We start from the raw sequence: 21,121 nt of genomic DNA, 5'->3' as shown, positions 1-21,121 counted from the left end.
TTACCATTAATGGCTCCAACACACCGGCCCCTTGATTGATTATGTCATAAAGACATAACAATTACAAATTCATACAAAAAATGGAGCCTTGCATACCAACTCAAATTTTGTACCAAAGGTATAAGACAGTAAATTTAAACACCTTTTAGATTACAGCATGCCCTATTTAGTTTGTTGCTTCTAATAGAAGACAGAGTTTATTAACTGGACGTTCCAAGGTGTTATATTTAGTTTGAACTTTTACTGAACGAACTAAACCTCTATTGTCTGGGTAAGTCTCCACAATTTTTCCAAGAAGCCATGAGCCACGTGGTGCAGTAGGATCAGCAATGATCACGATGTCTCCAACGGCAAGGTTTTTATGTTTCTTGTTCCATTTTCGTCGCTCTTGCAACAAGGGTAGGTATTCGCGTACCCACCTTTTCCAGAAGAGGTCCGAAATATATTGCACTTGTCTCCATCTCCTTTTGGCATATACATCAGACTGTTCAAACAAACCAGGTGGCAATGCAGGATTTCCCTTCATAAGCAGAAGGTGATTTGGTGTAAGAGCTTCCAAATCATTAGGATCATCGGACAGTTTAGAGATGGGTCGATCGTTCAAAATTGCTTCTGCTTCACACAAGACAGTTTGCAGTGCTTCATCATTCAAGGTTTGTTGTCGAATAACTGTACATAGAATTTGTTTCACCATTCGAATTATACGCTCCCATACTCCTCCATAATGAGAGCTTGAAGGTGGATTAAAATCCCAATGAATTCCCTTTTGCAATAAGGCCCTTTGAATCTTTTCGTTGTTTAATGCAACGAGTGCCTCTCTTAGCTCCCGCTCAGCGCCAATGAAATTTGTCCCATTATCCGACCTCATGTGAGAGACCTGTCCACGACGACAAACAAACCTACGCAAGGCATTGATGCATGAGTCCGTATCGAGTGAGTATGCCACTTCCAAATGGACAGCTCTACTTGTCATGCAAGTAAAGATTACTCCATAGCGTTTAACTTTACTTCGTCCCCTTTTTACTTCTATGGGGCCAAAAAAATCCACACCTACATTAGTAAAAGGTGGTAAATCAGGGGTGATCCTTTCTACTGGAAGGTCTGCCATCTTCTGTTCACCCAGCCTTCCCTTATAGCGTCTACAAATCACGCACTTGGAAATGATCTTTCTGGCAACAGAGTTGGCATTTGTAATCCAGTACTTACACCGAAGCTTGGAAAGCATCAGATTTCTGCCACCATGACCTAGTTGTTCATGAATGTCTCGAAGTATGAGATGTGACACATGTTGATCTTTTGATAACAAGATGGGATGTTTCCTTTCGCTTGGCATGGCTGACTTACAAAGTCTTCCTCCCACTAGCAGCAGACCATCACGCAACAGCGGATCCAAACTATAAACAGAACTGTTTCTTTTAACAACGCTTCCATCCATGATCACAGCAATTTCCTCTTGAAATTGTTCCTGTTGGCTGAAATAAATGATGCTAACTTCTGCCTTGTACAGATCCTCAACAGTTACATTTTGTCTGCCCAGAGATGCTTTAAATTCCTGTAGTTTTGCATCTACAACAACACTGTCAATTTGCTCCAAAGACAACTGCAACTGCTGTCGTTTACGACTTAATTCTAGCAGAAGTTTCCGCAGTTTCAAAATCCAGGCCACTGCAACTTTAAGACGTTTCCAATCTGAGAAGTAATGAAGAAGTTTACTTGTAGCATTGTGTTCATTCTGCAAGATCACAACATTTACCTTTAACTCCTTTTTTACTTCAGGGTCATCATCAGTCAAAGTCGAATCACTTGGGAGGAACTGTCTGTCATTCGGCTTCCAGAGAAAACTGGGACCATCAATCCATCGCTTATTGCCCAGAAAAGATTCCACTTTCAACCCCCGGGATGCATCATCTGCAGGATTTTCTTTAGAGGGTACATATCTCCACTGTTGCGGTTGCGTTGTGTCTCTTATAGAAGACACTCTATTAGCGACAAAAGTATGAAACCGTTTGTCCTCGTTCTTAATGTAATTGAGGACAGTTGTACTATCAGTCCAAAAGACTGAATCTTCCAGAGGAAATTGCAACAACTTCTTCAACATGATGTCAACCTTGACTGCCAGGACAGCCGCTGTAAGTTCCAAACGAGGTATGGTCACAGGTTTCAACGGTGTTACTCTGGACTTACCCAGCAAGAAAGCTACATGTACCATGTTTGCTCTGTTCAGCATCTTCAAATAAGAAACTGTGCCATAACCAGCTTCACAAGCATCAGCAAAGTGATGTAAACAAGCATGAGTGGGCAGTCCAAAATCCATGGGTTTAAAACATCTGTTCACCTGGAACTCTGCAACTTTGGCCAACTCAAAAATCCAAAGGTTCCATTGTCTTTGGAAAAGTGATGGTATATCGTCATCCCAGCCTAAAGTCTGTCTGCACAACTCCTGTAAAAGCATTTTAGCAGGCAGAATAAGTGGAGCAAGAAAACCCAAAGGATCATAGACAGAGCTTACCACAGACAGAATGCCTCGCCTTGTACAAGGTTGACTTTTCAAGGAAATCTTGAAATGAAAAGAGTCAGCTTCCACACTCCATTGCAGACCTAAAGCTCTTTCAACGGGCAACTTATCTCGATCTAGATCCAGCTGCTGTATATCCTTGGCTCGGTCTTCCTCAGAGACTGACTGCAACACCTTGCGACTATTGCTGATCCACTTTGTCAAACGAAAACCTCCTTTCTGACATAGAGAGGTGAGATTTTTAACCATAGAAATAGCCACTTCCTCAGAGGAGACACTCTTCAAACAATCATCAACATAGAAGTTATTGTTGATCGTTTCAATCACTTCTAATGGGAAGTCAGCTTCATTGTCCTTTGCTGTTTGTTTCAAGGCATAGCATGCGCAGCTTGGAGAAGACACCGCTCCAAAAAGATGAACTGTCATCCTGTATGTAATGGGCTCTTTAGTCAATTCTCCACCAGGCCACCACAAGAAACGAAGAAAATCTACATCCTCCACAGCCACTTTAACTTGATGGAACATCGCTTCTATGTCCGCCATGAAAGCTATTGGTTCTTGCCTGAATCTCAGCAATACACCCACCAAAGAATTGGTAAGATTAGGACCTTGCAACAGTTGACTATTAAGTGATGTTCCTCTGTATGTTGCCGCACAGTCAAACACAACTCTTAATGATCCCTTCTTGGGATGAAACACCCCGTGATGAGGAATGTACCAAACTTTGCCATCCACACGATCAAGTTGGTGATCTGGTACCTTCTCAGCATAGCCTTTGTTTATAACATCAGCAAGAAAATTTGTATACTTTGCACAAAACTCTTGGTTTCTTTCCAATTTCCTTTTTAGACCATGCAGTCGTTGCTTAGCAACACAGAGATTATCAGGTAGTATGACATCAGTCTTGAATGGTAATCTTAGGCTGTAATGTCCATCCTGGAACGTGACTGTATTGTCCATTAGGCTCATGAACCGAAGATCTTCCCTTGACATTTCGCTTTCTTCAGCAGTCCTTTCACTGAAATCATGATTAAACTGATTGTTAAGCAGCTCTTCCAATTTAACAACTGAAATTCTGTTAACGTTAACAACAGAATGCCCTTCTTCATTCTTATGGTCACCGTTTTCCTCCACAGTCCCATTGACAACCCATCCCAATAGGGTCTTAATGGCAAATGGCCCATTACCATGACTGTTTATTATTTCATATGGTTCCATTACATTAGCAGCATTGGTTCCAATCAGTAAATCAACACCTGCTTGAATGTACGGTATCTTTACCTTGTCCAAGTATGACCACTTGGATAACTCCTCTTGAGTAATGATGTTCTGAGAGTTAACAGGCATCTTTTGCTGTGTATAGACGGCAGGAAGTGGGAAGAAATGATTGGTGCATATACCACTGATTTCCAGTCCGTTAATAACACTGCAAGACACAGACTGTTCCTGACCCATGGTGCGAAGGAGAATGTTGACTTTCTTTCCACTCAGATTCAGCTCATTCTTTAAGTGCTCTGAACAAAAGGTGGCAGAACTTCCCGGGTCCAGAAAAGCATATGTCTGCATTACTTTGTTACCTTTAACTGTTTTGACTTGGACTGGTATAATGGACATCAGACTCCTTTCAGTCCCGGCCCCTTTGTGACCACAAGTTTGGACAGGTACTACCTTGCGTTTCTCCTCCGGCTCCTTTACAGTTACCTCTTTGTGATATATGTGCAGGATTGTGGGGTGTGTTTTTCCACATATGTCACAATTCAGACGATGCTCACATTCCTTACTCAAATGTCCAGTCTTTAAACAACCGAAACAAATTCCCTTGGATTTCAGGAATTCGATCTTGTCTCGTTGGGTCCTTTTCTTCAATGCAAAACACCTTTCCAGTGGATGTTGGTTTGTACAAAACAAACGGTTTTCATTAGACGTCGACACAGAACAAAATCTTTGCTGTGATGAAGCATTGCTAGACTTCTTAGCTGGAACAGAAGCAGCAATATCAGTGGCAAAACTATTTCTCATAAAGGATTTGCGGGTTTGACCTCTGGATATACCTGTGCCACGCTTGTCTTGGATGTCTCCAAACACAGGATCAGATGCCATCTTAACCTGTTTTTCTATGAACTCAACAACATCATAGAACCTTGCCCTGCCATGACCAGACTCCATAATCTCACAAGCCTTAGCTCTCCATTGCTCTCTCAGCTTGTAAGGTAACTTCAATACAACCATTTTCATGTTGCTAGGCATGTTAAGTTCTTGCATATATGACAGTTCATCCATTGTGTTGCAACATGTACGCAAAAACAAGGCATAAGCCTGTAATCCCTGCACATCTTCAGCCTTCAAAGTGGGCCAACCCAAAGCTTTCTCCATATAAGCAGTAGATACCTTAAATTCATTACCAAAATGTTCCTTTAGTAACTTTTTGGCCAAAGCAAAGCCTTTATCTGGGGCCATATATTGGCAACTGCGGACCAGATCTTTAGGCTGCCCCCTTGTAAACTGCTCAAGGAAATACAACTTATCTTTTTCATTGGTTGTTTTCTGCTCAATGCCATGTTCAAATGCTCTAATAAATGGAATATATTGTAATGGGTCACCATCATAGACTGGAATCTCCCTTTTTGGTAGAACACGAGGATTTGCTTGCTGTTGAACAAGGTAAGTTGTTAATTCCTCTTGTCTTTTCAGAACATCAAGCAAGGGATCACTCGGAGGAGGAAGAACGTGAGTACCATGATGAATTCCTAAGTTATCATGTGGCATTTGAGCAGGATAATGAAGAGTAGATTGTTCAGATGCATGGAATATTTGTTGATCGTTCCATCCTTTCCTATGATCCTCCATTACGACTTGAGAAACAGAGACACCAGCTGCTCCAGTTGCATCCACCGGCATTGAATTCACAGGCACATATTCATTTGCATTGGGATTTAAACATTTTGACTGAGAAGAATCAAAATTGAGGTTATCAGTTGCATTGACCACACTTTTTTCGCTCTTCTTTGATTTTGAACTGGAACTGTGTGAACATTTGCTTTGATTATCAGACCTTTGCAACACCGTGATCTTCGCTACTGAAGCTGCTATTTGAGCATCCAATTCTAATTGCTCCTTTTTCCGTCTCAATTCCTCCTCCTGAACTTCAATGGCATGTTTAGCCTTCAGTGCAGCAGCCCGTGTAAGAAGTGCGGCCTTTTCCGCCTCTGCTTGAATACATGCAGATGATACAGAAGAACTCGTGCTACTGCTGCGTGAACTGCGTTTACTTCGTCTGGAGGTAGTACGAGACACATTTGAGACACTGTCTCCAGGACCAACCTCAATCTCCAAGTTACACTCTTCAGATATTTTCTGACATTCTGGCTTGTCTGTTAACCATTTATTTACCCGGTCCAAGAAATCATTGTTTGATATCATCTTTGCTTTGAACCATATTTCATGTTTTTCAGCCTCATCAACCGGTAAGATAACCAATAGTGACTCATGAGTGTCTTTAGCCTCTGAACACAACCTCTTAAAATCTTCAAAAGCCAAACGTACCTCAGGTTCATATTCTTTGTCCTCACATATTAACCTATTAATTGATTCTTTTAGTTTCTGAGCCTTATTTAACTTTCTTAATTTTTGCAAGGTGTCAAGTTTTTCTACCAAAGCTTTAGCTGTTAATTTAACTGGTCTTTTTTCTCTTTCAGACTCATCAACACCAGGCAAACCTTGATCTGTCACAATAACCCCATCAGAATTCATACTTTTTTCATTTTCCATTTTGCAAACAGTTGTGAACAAACAGAATTAACCCCAGATGAGCAATTTCAGTCAGAAAGTCACTGGCAACCAATGCATTGGAATTACGCTTAACCTTATTGTGTGCACACAGAATTTCCTATGGCCATTGTAATAATGTTGCAACAAACATACCTATGATCCAGTTTATCGGACCTGAAGAGACGACCGTGCAGTAAATCCGAAGAAATACGATCCAAACAAGTCAAATCCAAAATTTAAATCCAAGGCGTCTTGACGAAGCGATGTCCTCAATTGCAGAAACAAGAAGCCTTTATCCAAGCAAATTACGTCCTTCTGTCCGAGGCAAACGTGTTGACTTTAATCCAGCGACGAATCAAACGATGCTCCACCATAACAAAGTGGCGTTCACATGCCGTACCCACGCACGGGCCACTGGAAGCAAGTTTCCATACTCACTAGTGAAGCACAGTTTTTGACTTTGTGTAACGGCTTTCCATTAAGCCGCTGCCGTTGATAATTAGAGTGAGCAAGTTTAGAACGCGTACAAACAGAGTCCATGCAAGCGGAAATAGATGCAAACAAATGTCTCTTTATTTTTGTGCTCCAATAGCGATTTTCTCAAACAACTTGCTGTGAGTATTCCTTTGACAAATATTTACCATTAAAGTCCATACCTTGACGACATTAAAAAGATCATAGTCCAGCACTACACGCTACTCTGCTGTGCGGTCAAAAACTGTGTGCTTCCTAATTACCAACACACACACACCTGAGTCTTACAATGGTGCTACAATTATATTGTTTCACACTGCCACCCAGTGGCCAAGTAAAGTTTTACCATTAATGGCTCCAACATAAGCGATTGCTCATTTCCTCACCTGTGGAGATGCGTAACTAACGTAAAACAGTGAAAATGTGGGAACCCAGAAAATTCTGGGGGAAGCGTTGTCTCATAAATAACAGAATATTCTGTTATTAAATGTACTATGTTTTTAAAAAGAATGAAATATTAGATGAAATTAGTGCAGAATCAACTCATAAAATAAAAAATAAAATAAGAATAAAATAAGCACCCTTGCAGAGCTTTTAGTGTCATTGTACCTACTATTTCGGTTTATAGAACATGTCTAAATATGGTACAAAAAATGTTTTTATTATATATAATGTATGTATTCACATTATAGAATATGTGAAAGTGCAGTAAAAAATGACGGCTTCCCATGATATAAATAATGTAATAATAAAAAGCTGTAACAATGCGAATGAAGTCCTGAGGAGAGTATTTTTCTATAGTAGAAATATAAGAGTAATATTTTTCAGTTTTCCACAAAATAAAGGTTTTCATTGAAATGCCTTGGTTATTTTTTCAAACAAGTTAGGGAAACAGTAGTATACCCACAGCTAATATTCCTTCAGATTTTAAGTTTTTAGATTATTCTCCAACTTAAATCTCCACTGTGTGTGTGGTAGTTTTTTGTGTCTTTACCGTGGTGCTTTCCTTGCTGTGTATGGGATAGTCACATAGCTGTGAGATTTAATCAAAAATGTCTTAAGTTGTGTTGTGAAGATGAATGTAGGCCTTATGGGTTTGGAACAACATGAGGGTGAGGAATTAATGACAGAATTAGTATTTTTGGGAAAATTATACCTTTAAATAGTTATGTTTGTAAAGTGTCCATTCATGTTTTGTTAATGTTTAATGTTTGTTTGTATTTGCAGTATGCATGTCTTTATACTGCATTGCCACGCCAGGAGGTATATGCTCAGGCTTTGTGAGTTAATAAAAGGGCGATGGAGCTGCTGGTCCATCAGGTGCGTGCGTCTACGGCGTTGTTCAGAACAAAAAGTTGCTCTTTTGAAAAAAGAGCTAGAGGCTACAAAGAGCTGGTGTAATGCTTTACAGCAGTTGGAGGTTGCCCAGGCATCATTTAGCTGTGCATGTGATGTTAAGTATTTGGTTTTGTTTTGTATGTTGCCAAAGATATGATTGTCATGGTGTAATATTTTTGTACTTTTAAATGTTATTTGTGTGATTTCTTTGTTGGCTGGAGTACAGTTAAGTGCTCAAACTACTGATCTATAATAGACAACTGGATTGATTATGATGTTAAAAGTGAAAAAGTGAAGCCAGTGCAATGCCATATAGGTTTTCTGAAATATTCACACTGATTACATTCACTTAAAGGAGAAGTTCACTTCCAGAATAAAGATGTACAGATCATTTAGTCATCCCTTTGTCATCCAAGTTTTTCATATCTTTCTTTGTCCAGTCGAAAATAAATTCTTTCTTGAGGAAAATATTTTAGGAATTAACTTGATATAGTGGACTTCTATAGTGCCTCCAAGTTTGAACTTCCAAAATGCAAAATGTTTAAATGCAGCTTGAAAGGGCTCTAAATGATCTCAGGTGTGGAATAGTGGTCTTATTGAGAGAAACGGTCATTTTTTAAATCAATTGGCAATTTGTATACTCTTTAAGGTCAAATGGTTGTCTTGTCTTGTCTGTGTGATGTGTATGCATAGTCTATGTAGTCTGGGTCAATACAATTAGTGTATGTCAAAAAACTACCATCTCATTTTCTTCTTCAACTTCAAAATGGTCCTATATCAGTGTTTTACTTTTTTTTTTAAAGTGCATTTGATCTTCTTTGCATTTTGAAATACTGGGTCGGTACTTGAGTAGTGATGTAGGATGATTTTCAAGTTGGGGAAGAAGACAAGATGGGAGTTCTTTGACATACTCTAACTGTTTTGAACTCGAAAAAGACGAGTGTTTGAGGTTAAAACGTATACAAATTGTCAATTTGAAGTGACAACTGAAGTCCAGTATATGGAAATAATACCTAAAAAAAAAATTTCACAAAATATAATTTATCATCGACTGAAGAAAGAAAGATATGGATATCTTGGATTACGATGGGGTGAGTAAGGGGGGGGGGCACCAAACCCCCAACTGCTGCCTGGGCGCTGCAGCGAGAGAGGTATGGCTGGCCACCGCCGGAATGGTCTCTGCTTTTCAGGATGAGCTACCATCTGTGTCCTCAGCAAGTCATACTGTATCCACAAACATCTAATATTGGCAATACTTACAAAGTTTTTTTTAAATAACTCTGGCCTGCACTCCAGATATAAGCCACATAGAACAGTTGTCAGTGGTCATTAGAGTGGTGTCACTGATGGAGAAGCCCCATATCAGGGAACATTTTATGGGATTTTTGAAGGCAGAGGAGTCCCCAGGGCAGTACTTGGCATCCATGATCCTGACAAGACTTGAGGAGTTGGGAATTCCTTTTGACGACTGCAGAGGACAATCATATGACAACGGGGCAAACATGAAGAGCAAAAATAAGGGATTCTTCAATGTTGTTCTTGATGCAGCCCTTTCAGCCATCACTGAGAGATTTACCACATTGGAAAATGTGGAAAACAAATTTGGGGTGTTGACAAATTTCCCAAGTCTTGCAGATGAGGAGCTGGCAGAGCAGTGCAATGCACAAGGTACCGAACTGCAACTTGAAGGGCATTCTGATTTGGACAGTAGAGAGCTTTTGTAGGAAATCAAGAACTTCTCTCACCTGCCATCAAAAACCATGAGCCTCCTTGAGCTTATCACTTTTATGCACATTAAGGATCTATCTGAGATCTACCCCAACTTTTGGACTGCTCTTGGGATTGCACTCTGTGGCTCAAGCAGAGAGGAGCTTTTCCAAACTATAGTTAATCAAGACTTACCTGAGGTCCACCATGTCTCAGGAACGGCTCACTGGCCTTGCTGTCATAAGCATTAATCATTCAATAGGGGAGCATATCTCAAATGATGCCATTATTTAAGACTTTGCATCTAAAAAGGCCAGAAATGTCAGATTTTAGTTTCAGTTTGTGTTTTCTTTTCTGCAGTGAAATTATTTTAGGGAGTCTCACCCGGGGAGCAATTCAATGTAGAACCGCCACTGCCCCGAAACTTCTGAACATCCTTTGTGAAGATGACATCTTAGGTGCTACAGCTTCCATAGTGTACGAGAACTGCTTAAAACAACTGTCTACATTTCTGATCCTGCCAGTGGATAAGTGCACAGGCCTTCTGAGGACAGGTGCGCAGTGCAACTCTGTTGTACCCTTTGAGGTCAACATCACTACCAAGAGCACAGCAGCTACCGTTGAATAGGTAAGTGCAGACAATCACAGCTGTAAAATTTCATAGAAATGAAAGCTTAATAACTAGTTCTGTACAGGACAAAACCAAATGTTACTTCTATTTTACCTTTAGGTCTGTTCCAATGGACACAAGTTGTGGAGGTGGAATTTGCAGATTTTCTTTTGTCCACCAACATATTGTTGTCTGGCAACAATTATGCAAAGGTTGCCCTCTTGTTCAAATTCATGAACATGGGGATGGTAAACAAGAACACCTTCTGCTCCATTTAAGACACTTACTGTGTTGACACAATAAAGGACTTCTGGGAAGAGAGAAGGACAGAGGCTCTTCGTCGCCTTCTAGGGAAGTATGTCATAATCTTAGGTGTGTCGTTTAAACTGCATAGTGTAAACTTACTATTGAAGACATAAAGCAATGACAGTGACTGTTTATAAGCAAGTTAATGTTGATTGAGTTTTCTTTTTCAACACTGAGGTATAAATATACACACACACACACACACACACACTGTGTTTACATGTTTTATGGGGACATTCCATAGGCGTAATGGTTTTAATACTGTACAAACCGTATTTTCTATGGCCCCACACCTAAACCTAGCCCTCACAGGAAATTGTGCACACTTTTACTTCCTCAAAAAAACTCATTGTGCATGGTTTATAAGCCTGTTTCCTCATGGGGACTTAAGAAATGTCCATTTGGTCCCCATAACGTGATAAATACCTTAATGGACATCCCGCGGACGTCCCCCCCTGTTTAGGTCCGCAGTATGTCCGCTTTATAACGTTCGCATTTGGTCCTCTTTTTGACGTTCGCTGACGGATGTTCGGAGGACGTCTATTTTTGCATTCTATTTATTTGTTTTCTATTTATTATATATTCAACAAAAAGGCTTCTAAGCTTGCTCTATTCTTTTTCTATTTTATCTGTTATCTATTTCTTATTGTCACAAGGAGGGTCAGAGACGTGCGGATCCATTCGCAGCATTTATTTGAAGACGTGGTCAAGCAGACAGGGTCAAACACCAGCAAACAATAACAACGAGGATAATCCAGAGAGTAGTCAAACACAGGCAGAAGGTCAGGGCTGGCAGCAAGAATCAAACACGGGAGGGAGTCCAGGAATCAAAACACAGGGAAAACAAACTCGGGAAGAAACGCTCGGAAATACAGACCATACGGAACAATAAGACTTTGCAAGGTGGCTGTGTGTGTGAGTGGCTTAAATGCAGACAGTGTGATGAGGTGCAGCTGTGACCAGTAATCAGTTAAGTGAGAGCAGGTGAATGCAGTGATTAGAGCAGTGGCTTGTGGGAAATGAAGTCCATGATGTGTGGTGCAAGAGTTCATAAAGACAGGATAGACCAGATACGTGACAATTATATAATTAGCAGAAAAACTTGCCACATATATTGCGTTAGGCTAACTGAGACTTGTCATATCACTTCCATATCATAAAAAAGCATCTGCTAAATGACTAAATTGTAAATGTAATACATTTGAATTAACTGTATAATGAAGTTAATGTTAAAATTTGAAAACTTTCATTTCTGGAAAAAGAAAACAGGAGTGACTTCTGTAATTAAAGATTTCATCAAATCATGAGTCTGTTTTAAACAGTAGACATCAGATAGGCTGTCATTTAAACATCAAAAACATAATACCGTTCAATAATATAATTGAACCTATTTATTCCACATGAATGAAGAAAATGAGGTTGCTCTAAAAGTATGTTATGGAGTGATGAAAGAAAACATGAAGAATGGGAAAGAAAGTGGAAAATAACAGGTAAGACATACATTTATTCTAGAGATGTTCCGATACCATTTTTTCCCTCCCGATACCGATTCCGATACTCGTGCTAAGGGTATCGGCCGATACCGAGTACCGATACCAGTGTGTTAAAAAAAAAAAGAGAAAGATCATACTACCTGCATGACTTTGATATGATTATCATTCTGGTAAGGCCTGGCTCAGGTTAAACCCTTTGTAAAACATGAATGAATGAATACTGCAAATGGAAGCCATTTATTTTTAAATTTATTTTTAAATAGAACAGTATAAAACAGTAGTGCAACAGCAACTTAAATAAATATAGGAATAATTATAAAAAAATTTTTTAAAGTGCAGCCACAATATTTTAAAATAAAAGGCATTAAAATTTTTAAATAGAACAGTATAAAACAGTAGTGTAACAGTAACTTTAAAGATTCCTTTAAAAAAAAAACTTAAAGTGCAGCCATTATGCACTAAAATAAAAAGGCATTTAAATCTTTAAATAGTGCAGTATTTAACAATAGTGCAACACCAACCTATAAAGTAAACATAAAAAAAATATAAATCAAAAGAGCAGCAGCTGCACAGTAAACAAAAAAATACTTTAAAACAAGTAGGCTACACATTGCAGTAGCATTTTAGCAATTTAGTATTGCTCATAATTTCAAGAGCAAAGGCAGATTCTTCTTCAAGAAGATGAGCATTTCTGCCCTCTCTCCTCCTAGCCTGTTCCTTCTTGCATCAACAATGTTGGACGCTGCACTGAACAGTCTCTCACTGTCAACACTGGTACAAGGAGCACAGAGAAACTTTGCAGCAGTGGCAGCCAGGGTGGGAAACCAAATTTGGTTGACTCCCCAGTACTGGAATGGGCTGTCTGAGCGTGGGACTGTTTGCTCTGTCAAATATGTCTGTATTTGATTTTGAACTTGTGTGCTTGTGCTACTTGCCCCACGTTCCTCATCATGCTCCTGCAGGATTTCCTCAAACAGGCCTTTCAAGCTGCTCTTTCTGCTGCTGTCTGGCTGTGCTTCCATACGTGGGGCTTTATGGGGGTTTTCTGGCACCGTCTCTGCTCCCTCAGGTGTGGTCCTGCTCAGTAACGCCTCCATCTTCTCCACCTCTTGGGTCAGAGCATCCTTGGCCTGCTTGATGCTGTCTGCTTCTGTGAAGTATCTAAAAAAATGAAAAATAATAAATAAATGTCTTTATGTGTAAAATAAACAACTTCCTCCATAGTAACTTTTAGTGGTAACATTATTAATGCAATAGTAATCAATAATAATGCAATATCTAGTTATCCAAAACACCATTTCAAAATTTTGTTTATAATATAGATACTTAATAAAAATATTAGACATACCTGTCTTTGAATCGTGGGTCTAAAAGAGTGGCAACTGCATACAAGGGCTCATTCTCGATGGTCTTGAATCTTTTCTGGACAGCCTCAAGAAGGGTTGTTTTCATGGTTTTTATACCCGTGTCCCCCTCGTTCTCCCGAGCAAGCAGGCGTTTCAGCACTGTGACTGAGGGGATGACTTCAGCTGCAGAAGAGGTGGAGGAGCTAATCTGTCTGGTCAGTTCTTCAAATGGTGCCAGAACAATGATTATTTTCTCCAGTAAAGCCCACTGGTTAGCCGTAAGGGTCACTGGCAGGTCGTGGTCACCTCCATATGCTGAAATTGACCGCTTCTGCTCCAGTAAACTCTCAACCATATAGTAGGTACTGTTCCACCTCGTTGCTATGTCTTGGTGAAGACGTTTGGTAGGCATTTGGAGATCTTTTTGAATATCTTCCAGGCGTGTAGTAGCCAGTGGCGAGTGTTTGAAATGCCCTACTAACTTCCTACCATTCGCCAGTGCATCACTCACACTTCTCTGTGACAGTAGCCCTTCATGCACCACTAGCTGGAGAGTGTGGGCGAAGCATCCCAAACTCGGTACATCCATCTCGTCCATGGCTTTCTTCATGTTGCTAGCGTTGTCGCGCAAAACAACATGAACGTTGGACTTGGGGATTTTCCACTTTACCAGCATCCCCTCAATTGCTTCGGCAATTAATGTGCCAGTGTGTGACCCTCGGAACTCGTTGGCGTGCAGCACCGCACTTCGAGGGGTAAATGTTGACTCTCTGTCCACCCAGTGTGATGTTAAACTTAGCAAAGACATGGGGCACACGTCGGAGCTCCAAATGTCCGTGGTAAAGCTGATTGCATGCACGTCTTTCAGCATACACGAAATGTGTTCCCTAACTGTCTCGTATAATTTGGGTAGCGCAGTTTCTGAGATATATTTACGACCTGGCAAACAGTACCTTGGCTCCAAATGCTCCATTAAGCGGCGAAATCCCACATTTTTGACGACAGACAGGGGTTGGTCATCCAGGACAATAAACTCCAAAATTTTGTCTGTTATCTTTGTTGCTTTTTGGCTGTCTTTGGGGAATTTATCTCGTCGCTGGAAGGCAGCTTCCAGAGTTTGCTGCTGCAGTTCGTCCTTCTTTTTCCCCTTAGCTTTAAATTCGTCGTGCTCTTTAGCGTGACGCGTCTTCAAATGTTTAATTAAGTTGCTGGTGTTGAAATTTGCAACATTTGTGCCACCCCTCGAAATTGATTCCTTGCATATGTTGCATGTCGCCGTCTTACTGTTGGGAACATCCACTGTAAAATACTGCCAAATCGCCGACATGTTGCGCTAACGCTAACGTTAGTTTCTTTTAAGGAGGCGTCACGTGATCAATTCTTCTTCGCCCCTCTAAAACAGCAGCTGCCAATGGCAGCACAGCGCAACTATTTTAAGAGCGGCGAAGAAGAACCGTGTTAGAGCTAACGGAGCTAACCAGTAAATAGATTCCTATTTCTAATAAATTGCGTGGTATCGGATCGGTGCCTGGACTCCAGTACTCGCCGATACCGATGCCAGCATTTTTGGCAGTATCGGACACATTTCTGATACTGGTATCGGAATCGGAACAACTCTAATTTATTCTACCTATTTACATAGCAAACTGTTGGTAAGCCGATAAGAAAAGTTAAGGAAAATATTAATTTTGCATTTAATACTGCTTTACCACGTACAGACAAAAAAAATGTTATACAATATAGCCACATTGGGAGATAGGCTACAAGCAAGTGTAGATCAAATGAGCACGCTAGTGACATCACTTTAGGGTACGTGCATGTATGTAAACTGAACTTAGATATTTATTTTTGTGGCAAAAAGCCCATTTTGGACGGATATCTTCATGTACACTAAATTACAGACCACCTGGTCTAAATCCAAATTCTCAACAGTCTTTACAAATTATTTTTCAATGAAAGGTAAACTTTTACTGGCGGTCGCTGAATGGCATTTGGGAGGGGACACAACTATGGATCTCAGAGTATTACAGTCTTTATGAAATGAATATTAACACAAATTGTTAAATAAATCACCTTTTGTTGAATAAATGCTTTGAAATGGGAATATTAAAACGTCAATTGTGGGCGAGACAGTCAGCAGACGCGGTTTGCCCATCATCCTGCGCACAGTTTTAATTTTTATGTTCATAAAGGGTCAATTAAGTTAGCATTAACACAAGCATTAATGTTCATTAAAAAAAGAGAATACAGGGTGGGCCATTTATATGGATACACCTTAATACCAAACTTTTATCTTGGATCCAACTTTTGGTTTTTTTCAATAGGAAGAGGGTCATGTGACACATCAAACTTATATGGAATTTTACAAGAAAACAATGGTGTGCTTGGTTTTAACGTATCTTGAAAAGTTTGCCCCCTCACATATACTAATGTGCCACAAACAGGAAGTTAATATCACCAACCATTCCCATTTTATTAAGGTGTATCCATATAAATGGCCCACCCAGTAGTTGGCATTAATTGAATGTTACATGAATTTAATGTTTTAACATTTTAAATTGTCATGCTTTAACAAATTAAACATGAAATAAAACTGGATTGTAAGGTTATTTTAATTGCCAACTTTTCATAAAAAGTTATTTAATTTATCTTAAAGTTAAAAACAATGATAGGATATTTAGAAAAGTTATTTAATAAGATTTCATATAATTTCCTTACATATAAGACATACAATTTCATCAAACTTTAAATATAATGTAAAACAAGTTGAAAAACAATAATTGAAGGTCACACGATTAACATAACTAATGTTTATTTAAAGGAAAGTCAGTAACATAAAGCAAAAGATCTCAGGAAAGAAAAAAAAAACTATTCAAAGGAGAAATTAAAGGAGGCAGTTGAGGAAGTGAAGGCAGGAGCAAGTTTAAGGGCAACTGCAAAAAAATATGGAATTCCCCACACTACTCTCCAGGACTATAAAAAAATAAATATGTCCACAACCCTCCTCCTAACACAGCCCTGACACCTGCAGAGGAAGAGGCTCTTGTTTCTTTTATATTCTAAATGGCAGACCATGGCTTTCCTGTGACAAGATCCCTTGTCAAAGTGCTGGCTGTTGGGATCATAAAAGAGAGTGGCAGAACGGAGAGCACCACTGTCAATTTGGAGAAAGGCCCAAGCTATGTGTGGTGATCCAGGTTCAAGACCCGCCATCCAGAACTGACCTCACGGACAGCAGATTCCCTGGACAGAGCCAGAGTCCATGGTGCCACACCAGAGGCCATTGAAGTTTTCTTCAGGTTGTTTGAGGCCCTTTACATCAAGCACAGTTTAGATGAAAAGCCACATCTCGTCTACAACTGTGATGAGACTGGCTTTGAAGACAAGCCTCAGTCCAGGGAAAAGGTCCTGTGCCAGACTTGAATGAAGCATGTCTTCCAGCAGACTACCCTTCATTCCGCCCTCCGTCATTTACCCCAACTGCCTTCCAAGTAATGCCTATAGGCTGGATGGGCCCCCCCAACGCCCTCTATGGTGACCAGGATAAGGGTTACATGGACTCAGAGCTCTTCTTAAAATGGCTCAGCCATTTCATTAAATATGCTCCTGAGGAGAGAGCACTCATTTTAATCATGGACCAACACGAGACACACGTTTCAAAAGACGCAAACATGTTCTGCAGGGAAAACAGCATTGAAATGATCTGCCTACCTGCCCACACAACCCACATTCTGCAGCCCCCCAAATAAATATTTTAAATCAGTTCAAATTATTTGTCCTTGTTTATCTTCAGAAAAATATGGTAAGTTAACATTATTCACTAACGTTTCACATGGTTCATGCTTAACCCACATGCCATAACATTGCGACACAATCAGGCCTAGCTCTAGCTGAAAACCACACTCACACACGGAAAGAGCACTGCAATTTTACAAATGTTCAAGTAAAATAAACATATTTGCTCTATACGACGTGTCTGTTGTCTTTGATTAGCCTCAAAGTAAAACATTATTTTGTTAAAATTATTCACATTTTCACAGATTCTGCAAGAGGCTCCAACACTTTTGCATAACTTTGCAAAACAAAATAACTGGTCCCTACTAGATGTTTCTGACTTTTACTCTGTTCATTTAATCTGTTGATTGTATTTGCTGTGCAATTGATTGATCAGCTTTATGTCTTTTTCCCTAGGTTGCTTTCAAAAGTGGCTGAAGGGCAAACATTTGGAGGAAGCAAAGCTGAAGGCCAGAGCAGGAAAACTTGGGCGCTATTTACCAGACAAAATTCAAGACATCAACAAAAAAAAATTAATAAGTGAATTTGCATGCTGCTGAAAACTGGTAGTTTGTAGTTCAGTCTGCCAATTAATTACACTAAGTAGTTTTTACATGTAAATTTATGGACACATTTAGTTTTAATGAAGTCTGTTGAATGACATTAACATAAATAAACTGAATTCTCCTCTTTAATGTGATTTTGTGCTCCTTTCATAAAGCAGAGCAGGCTTTGGACTTGTATCTGGAATCTGTTGTTAAAAATCAATTGTTAATAATTATTTATCAACTAGGTGAAACAAAATGAATTGAATCCATCATTGAAAAATTAAGCCACCAACATAAGCCGAATTGGGTGGTCTAACCAGCTGAAACAGGATAATGTGAGAAGATACTGATGGTCATCTGCTCTTTCACAGCTCCGCCGCTGAATCTGATCTAATTCTGAGAAGACGTGTGCAGATTCTGTAATACTGTCAAAATAAGAGTCTTTTTCCCCTCTCCATGTAAATTAATGTATATGTTCATTTGCAAATAAACTGCATAATATGAAATTACATGATTCTGATGACCCGCAAAATGCAGATCCAGTGCAGGAAGTGATTTTTCTCAAAATGAATCACTAGCAGAAACCCAAAATGGCTGTTTTGAGATGTTCATGGAAATCGGTCAAACCGATGAATTTCATTTTTTATATTGTGTATGAAAATTTGCTGTTCATGGGATTATGACACAAGGTAAGTTGTTATCTTGATTGTCACATATTTGTCAGTTTATTGTCAATATATTAATAGTTTTTCTTCAAATATTTTAGAGAAAGTAGTACTGATTGTGGGCCACAGTTTTGTAAAGTGGGCTGAAAAGAAAGCTGAGGCCGCCTGGGAGCGTGACCTGGGTCTGTGGAGCACCAGTGTGAAGTGGCATGGGAAAGGAGGGATGAGATGGAGCCAGCTACTGCCTGCCGTCCTCTAAACAGGACTGAGACCAGACGGAAATGACCTAGGCTTTCTAAGGAGTCTGGATCTTCTAAGATATATGAGGAAGGACATTTCTGCACTGCAGAAAATCACCAGGGCCAAGGTGATTTTCTCCGGCATCACAGAGAGGTGTGTCTGGTGGTGGGGAGAAGGCCGGAGTATTAATAAAGCCAGGAAATTGGTTAACAGTGCCATGGCACAATTCATGGCTGAGACTGGTGGTGTGTTTATTGACAACCACATAATAACAAGGAAGAGAGGTGTTCAGGTGGGATGGGGTTCATCTGTCTGATGAGGCAAATGATATGTTTTTGAAAAACATTGGATGTGCTATTAGCAAATAAATTTAAAAGTAATGTATCTACAAAACGTGTTTTTCATTCTTTCTCGGTGAGGTGCATTTATGGGTTCCATATTCCATATTCATATTCCATATTCCATATTCAAACTGATTTTATCTTATGAATAAATGATTAACCTGAAAAATATATATATATAAAAAACTATCATACACTTGAATTATGAGCTAAGTTGATTTTATTTTGTATTACATATTCCTACAACCGCCTGGTTTCTTTACCGTGCGATTCAGTGACGTTTAAATAAATTACATTTAAATATTTGGAACTAAGCAAATTCAGGCCGAGTTTTATTTTGAAACGCGATGCATATTTAGAAATATGTTGATGTATTCTCCTGTGTTGGCATGGCATGGATGATTTACGTTACAAATCTTGTGAGATAACACACACACACACACACACACACACACACACACACACACACACACACACACTTTTTTAAGCATTGTAAACTCACAGCATTTGCAGAGGAAGAGTTTGTGGACCGAGCTGCTGATGTGAAGCAGTTATCTCCCCTCATCAGGTATGAAGTACATGTAAATGTAATAAGACTGCATACGTAATGTGTTAAATCTACGAGAGATGCAAATACTGTTCTTTAAACGGTGAAAAATGTTGTTTTTTGGATGTTTAACAGTTGGTCTCGAGTTCAGCCTCTGCACCATAGATATACAGGTCCTTTTCCAAAAATTAGCATATTGTGATAAAGTTCATTATTTTCTGAAATGTACTGATAAACATTAGACTTTCATATATTTTAGATTCATTACACACAACTGAAGTAGTTCAAGCCTTTTATTGTTTTAATATTGATGATTTTGGGCATACAGCTCATGAAAACCCAAAAATCTGAACTTTGGCGAAATTCCGCGCTGCGGTAACCAATCAGGAGCTCGCTCTAGTAGTGATGTGATCAGTGAGCGAAGGCTGAATTTTTTAACAAAGATGGGAGGAGAAAATTATCGTTGCTGTGTGCGGACACCCAGAGTTGTACAATACAACATCCGTTTTTTATCGAAACAGGAATAAAAAGGATCTTGCATGGAAGAAAGTGAGTGAAGAGGTTGGAGAAACTGGTAAGTTAAAAAAAAAAGTTCTTTACTCTTATGCATATTGAGACTACAAGTTAGCTAAAGCCGGCATATCGCCGTATTTTCAAACTAAATAATAAATAAAGCGCAGCTACTCTCTCAACAAAATCCATGTCAGCCATTTTGCAACGAACAGACTGGTAGAAGCCGCTCCAATGATGCAAATTCGATCTGTTGTGAAGTGATTTGCACGCGTCAATGATGCGAGTAAACTCAAATGTTCAAGCGTTTTATTCGTGGAAGTCGCGTCCGGTGTGAACACACCATTATTCCTAGGTCACTGTAGCCACCAGATCATGTATCCAGATTAGATGGTCACTACAGTGCCCCGGATCCAGTCTGTACCCATCAGCACCCAGAGATAACCTCTACAGCCCTGAAAGTCAGCAGAATCCATGTCAACTAGATGAGCCCCAGAGACAGATCATCAGTGAAGACCTCATCACCTAGACGGCCATCGATGCAAGACCTTGAAAACCAGATGAGTCCTCTCCAATCTGACTTTGTGGCAACATGGAACTTTTGCATCTACATTTTTTTTTATTCCGAGGTCAACATAGCCACCAGATCGTGTGCATCCAGATCAGATGGTCACTGCAGTTGGGGACTCGATTCCTGGACTGACTCAATTTCTCACCACACCGGCGCGACAAGCTCAATTATTTTTTTAAAGATCAGTGCGAAAGACACTAAAAAACTTTTTGGTCACACATCAAGTCACTAAAATTAACCAATACTCTACACACAGTCACGAGAGAAATATCTATATAAAGTCTTAATACTGTAAACAGTATTAAAGCTTTATTGGCACGTCCAGCATTTACATTATCATTTACATTTAGAACGTTAAGAAATCTAAA

The 21,121-nt window shown here is 39.6% G+C and overlaps 1 protein-coding gene across 1 annotated transcript; it reads right to left on the bottom strand.

The window, feature by feature from the left end:
• Positions 1 to 12,852: 12,852 nt before the first annotated feature.
• LOC141320752 (zinc finger BED domain-containing protein 4-like) lies at positions 12,853 to 14,884 on the bottom strand. Its single transcript, XM_073833326.1, has 2 exons — positions 13,560 to 14,884; positions 12,853 to 13,372 (listed from the first exon to the last, which is right to left on the bottom strand). Exons 1-2 carry the CDS (start codon positions 14,882 to 14,884, stop codon positions 12,853 to 12,855), a joined length of 1,845 nt encoding a protein of 614 aa, XP_073689427.1.
• Positions 14,885 to 21,121: the final 6,237 nt, after the last annotated feature.

Source organism: Garra rufa, chromosome 1 (genome assembly GCF_049309525.1).
Source record: "Garra rufa chromosome 1, GarRuf1.0, whole genome shotgun sequence".
Taxonomy (NCBI): Eukaryota; Metazoa; Chordata; class Actinopteri; order Cypriniformes; family Cyprinidae; genus Garra; species Garra rufa.
Note: the sequence above shows the minus strand (reverse complement) of the source record. Positions and strands in the feature narration are given on the sequence as shown.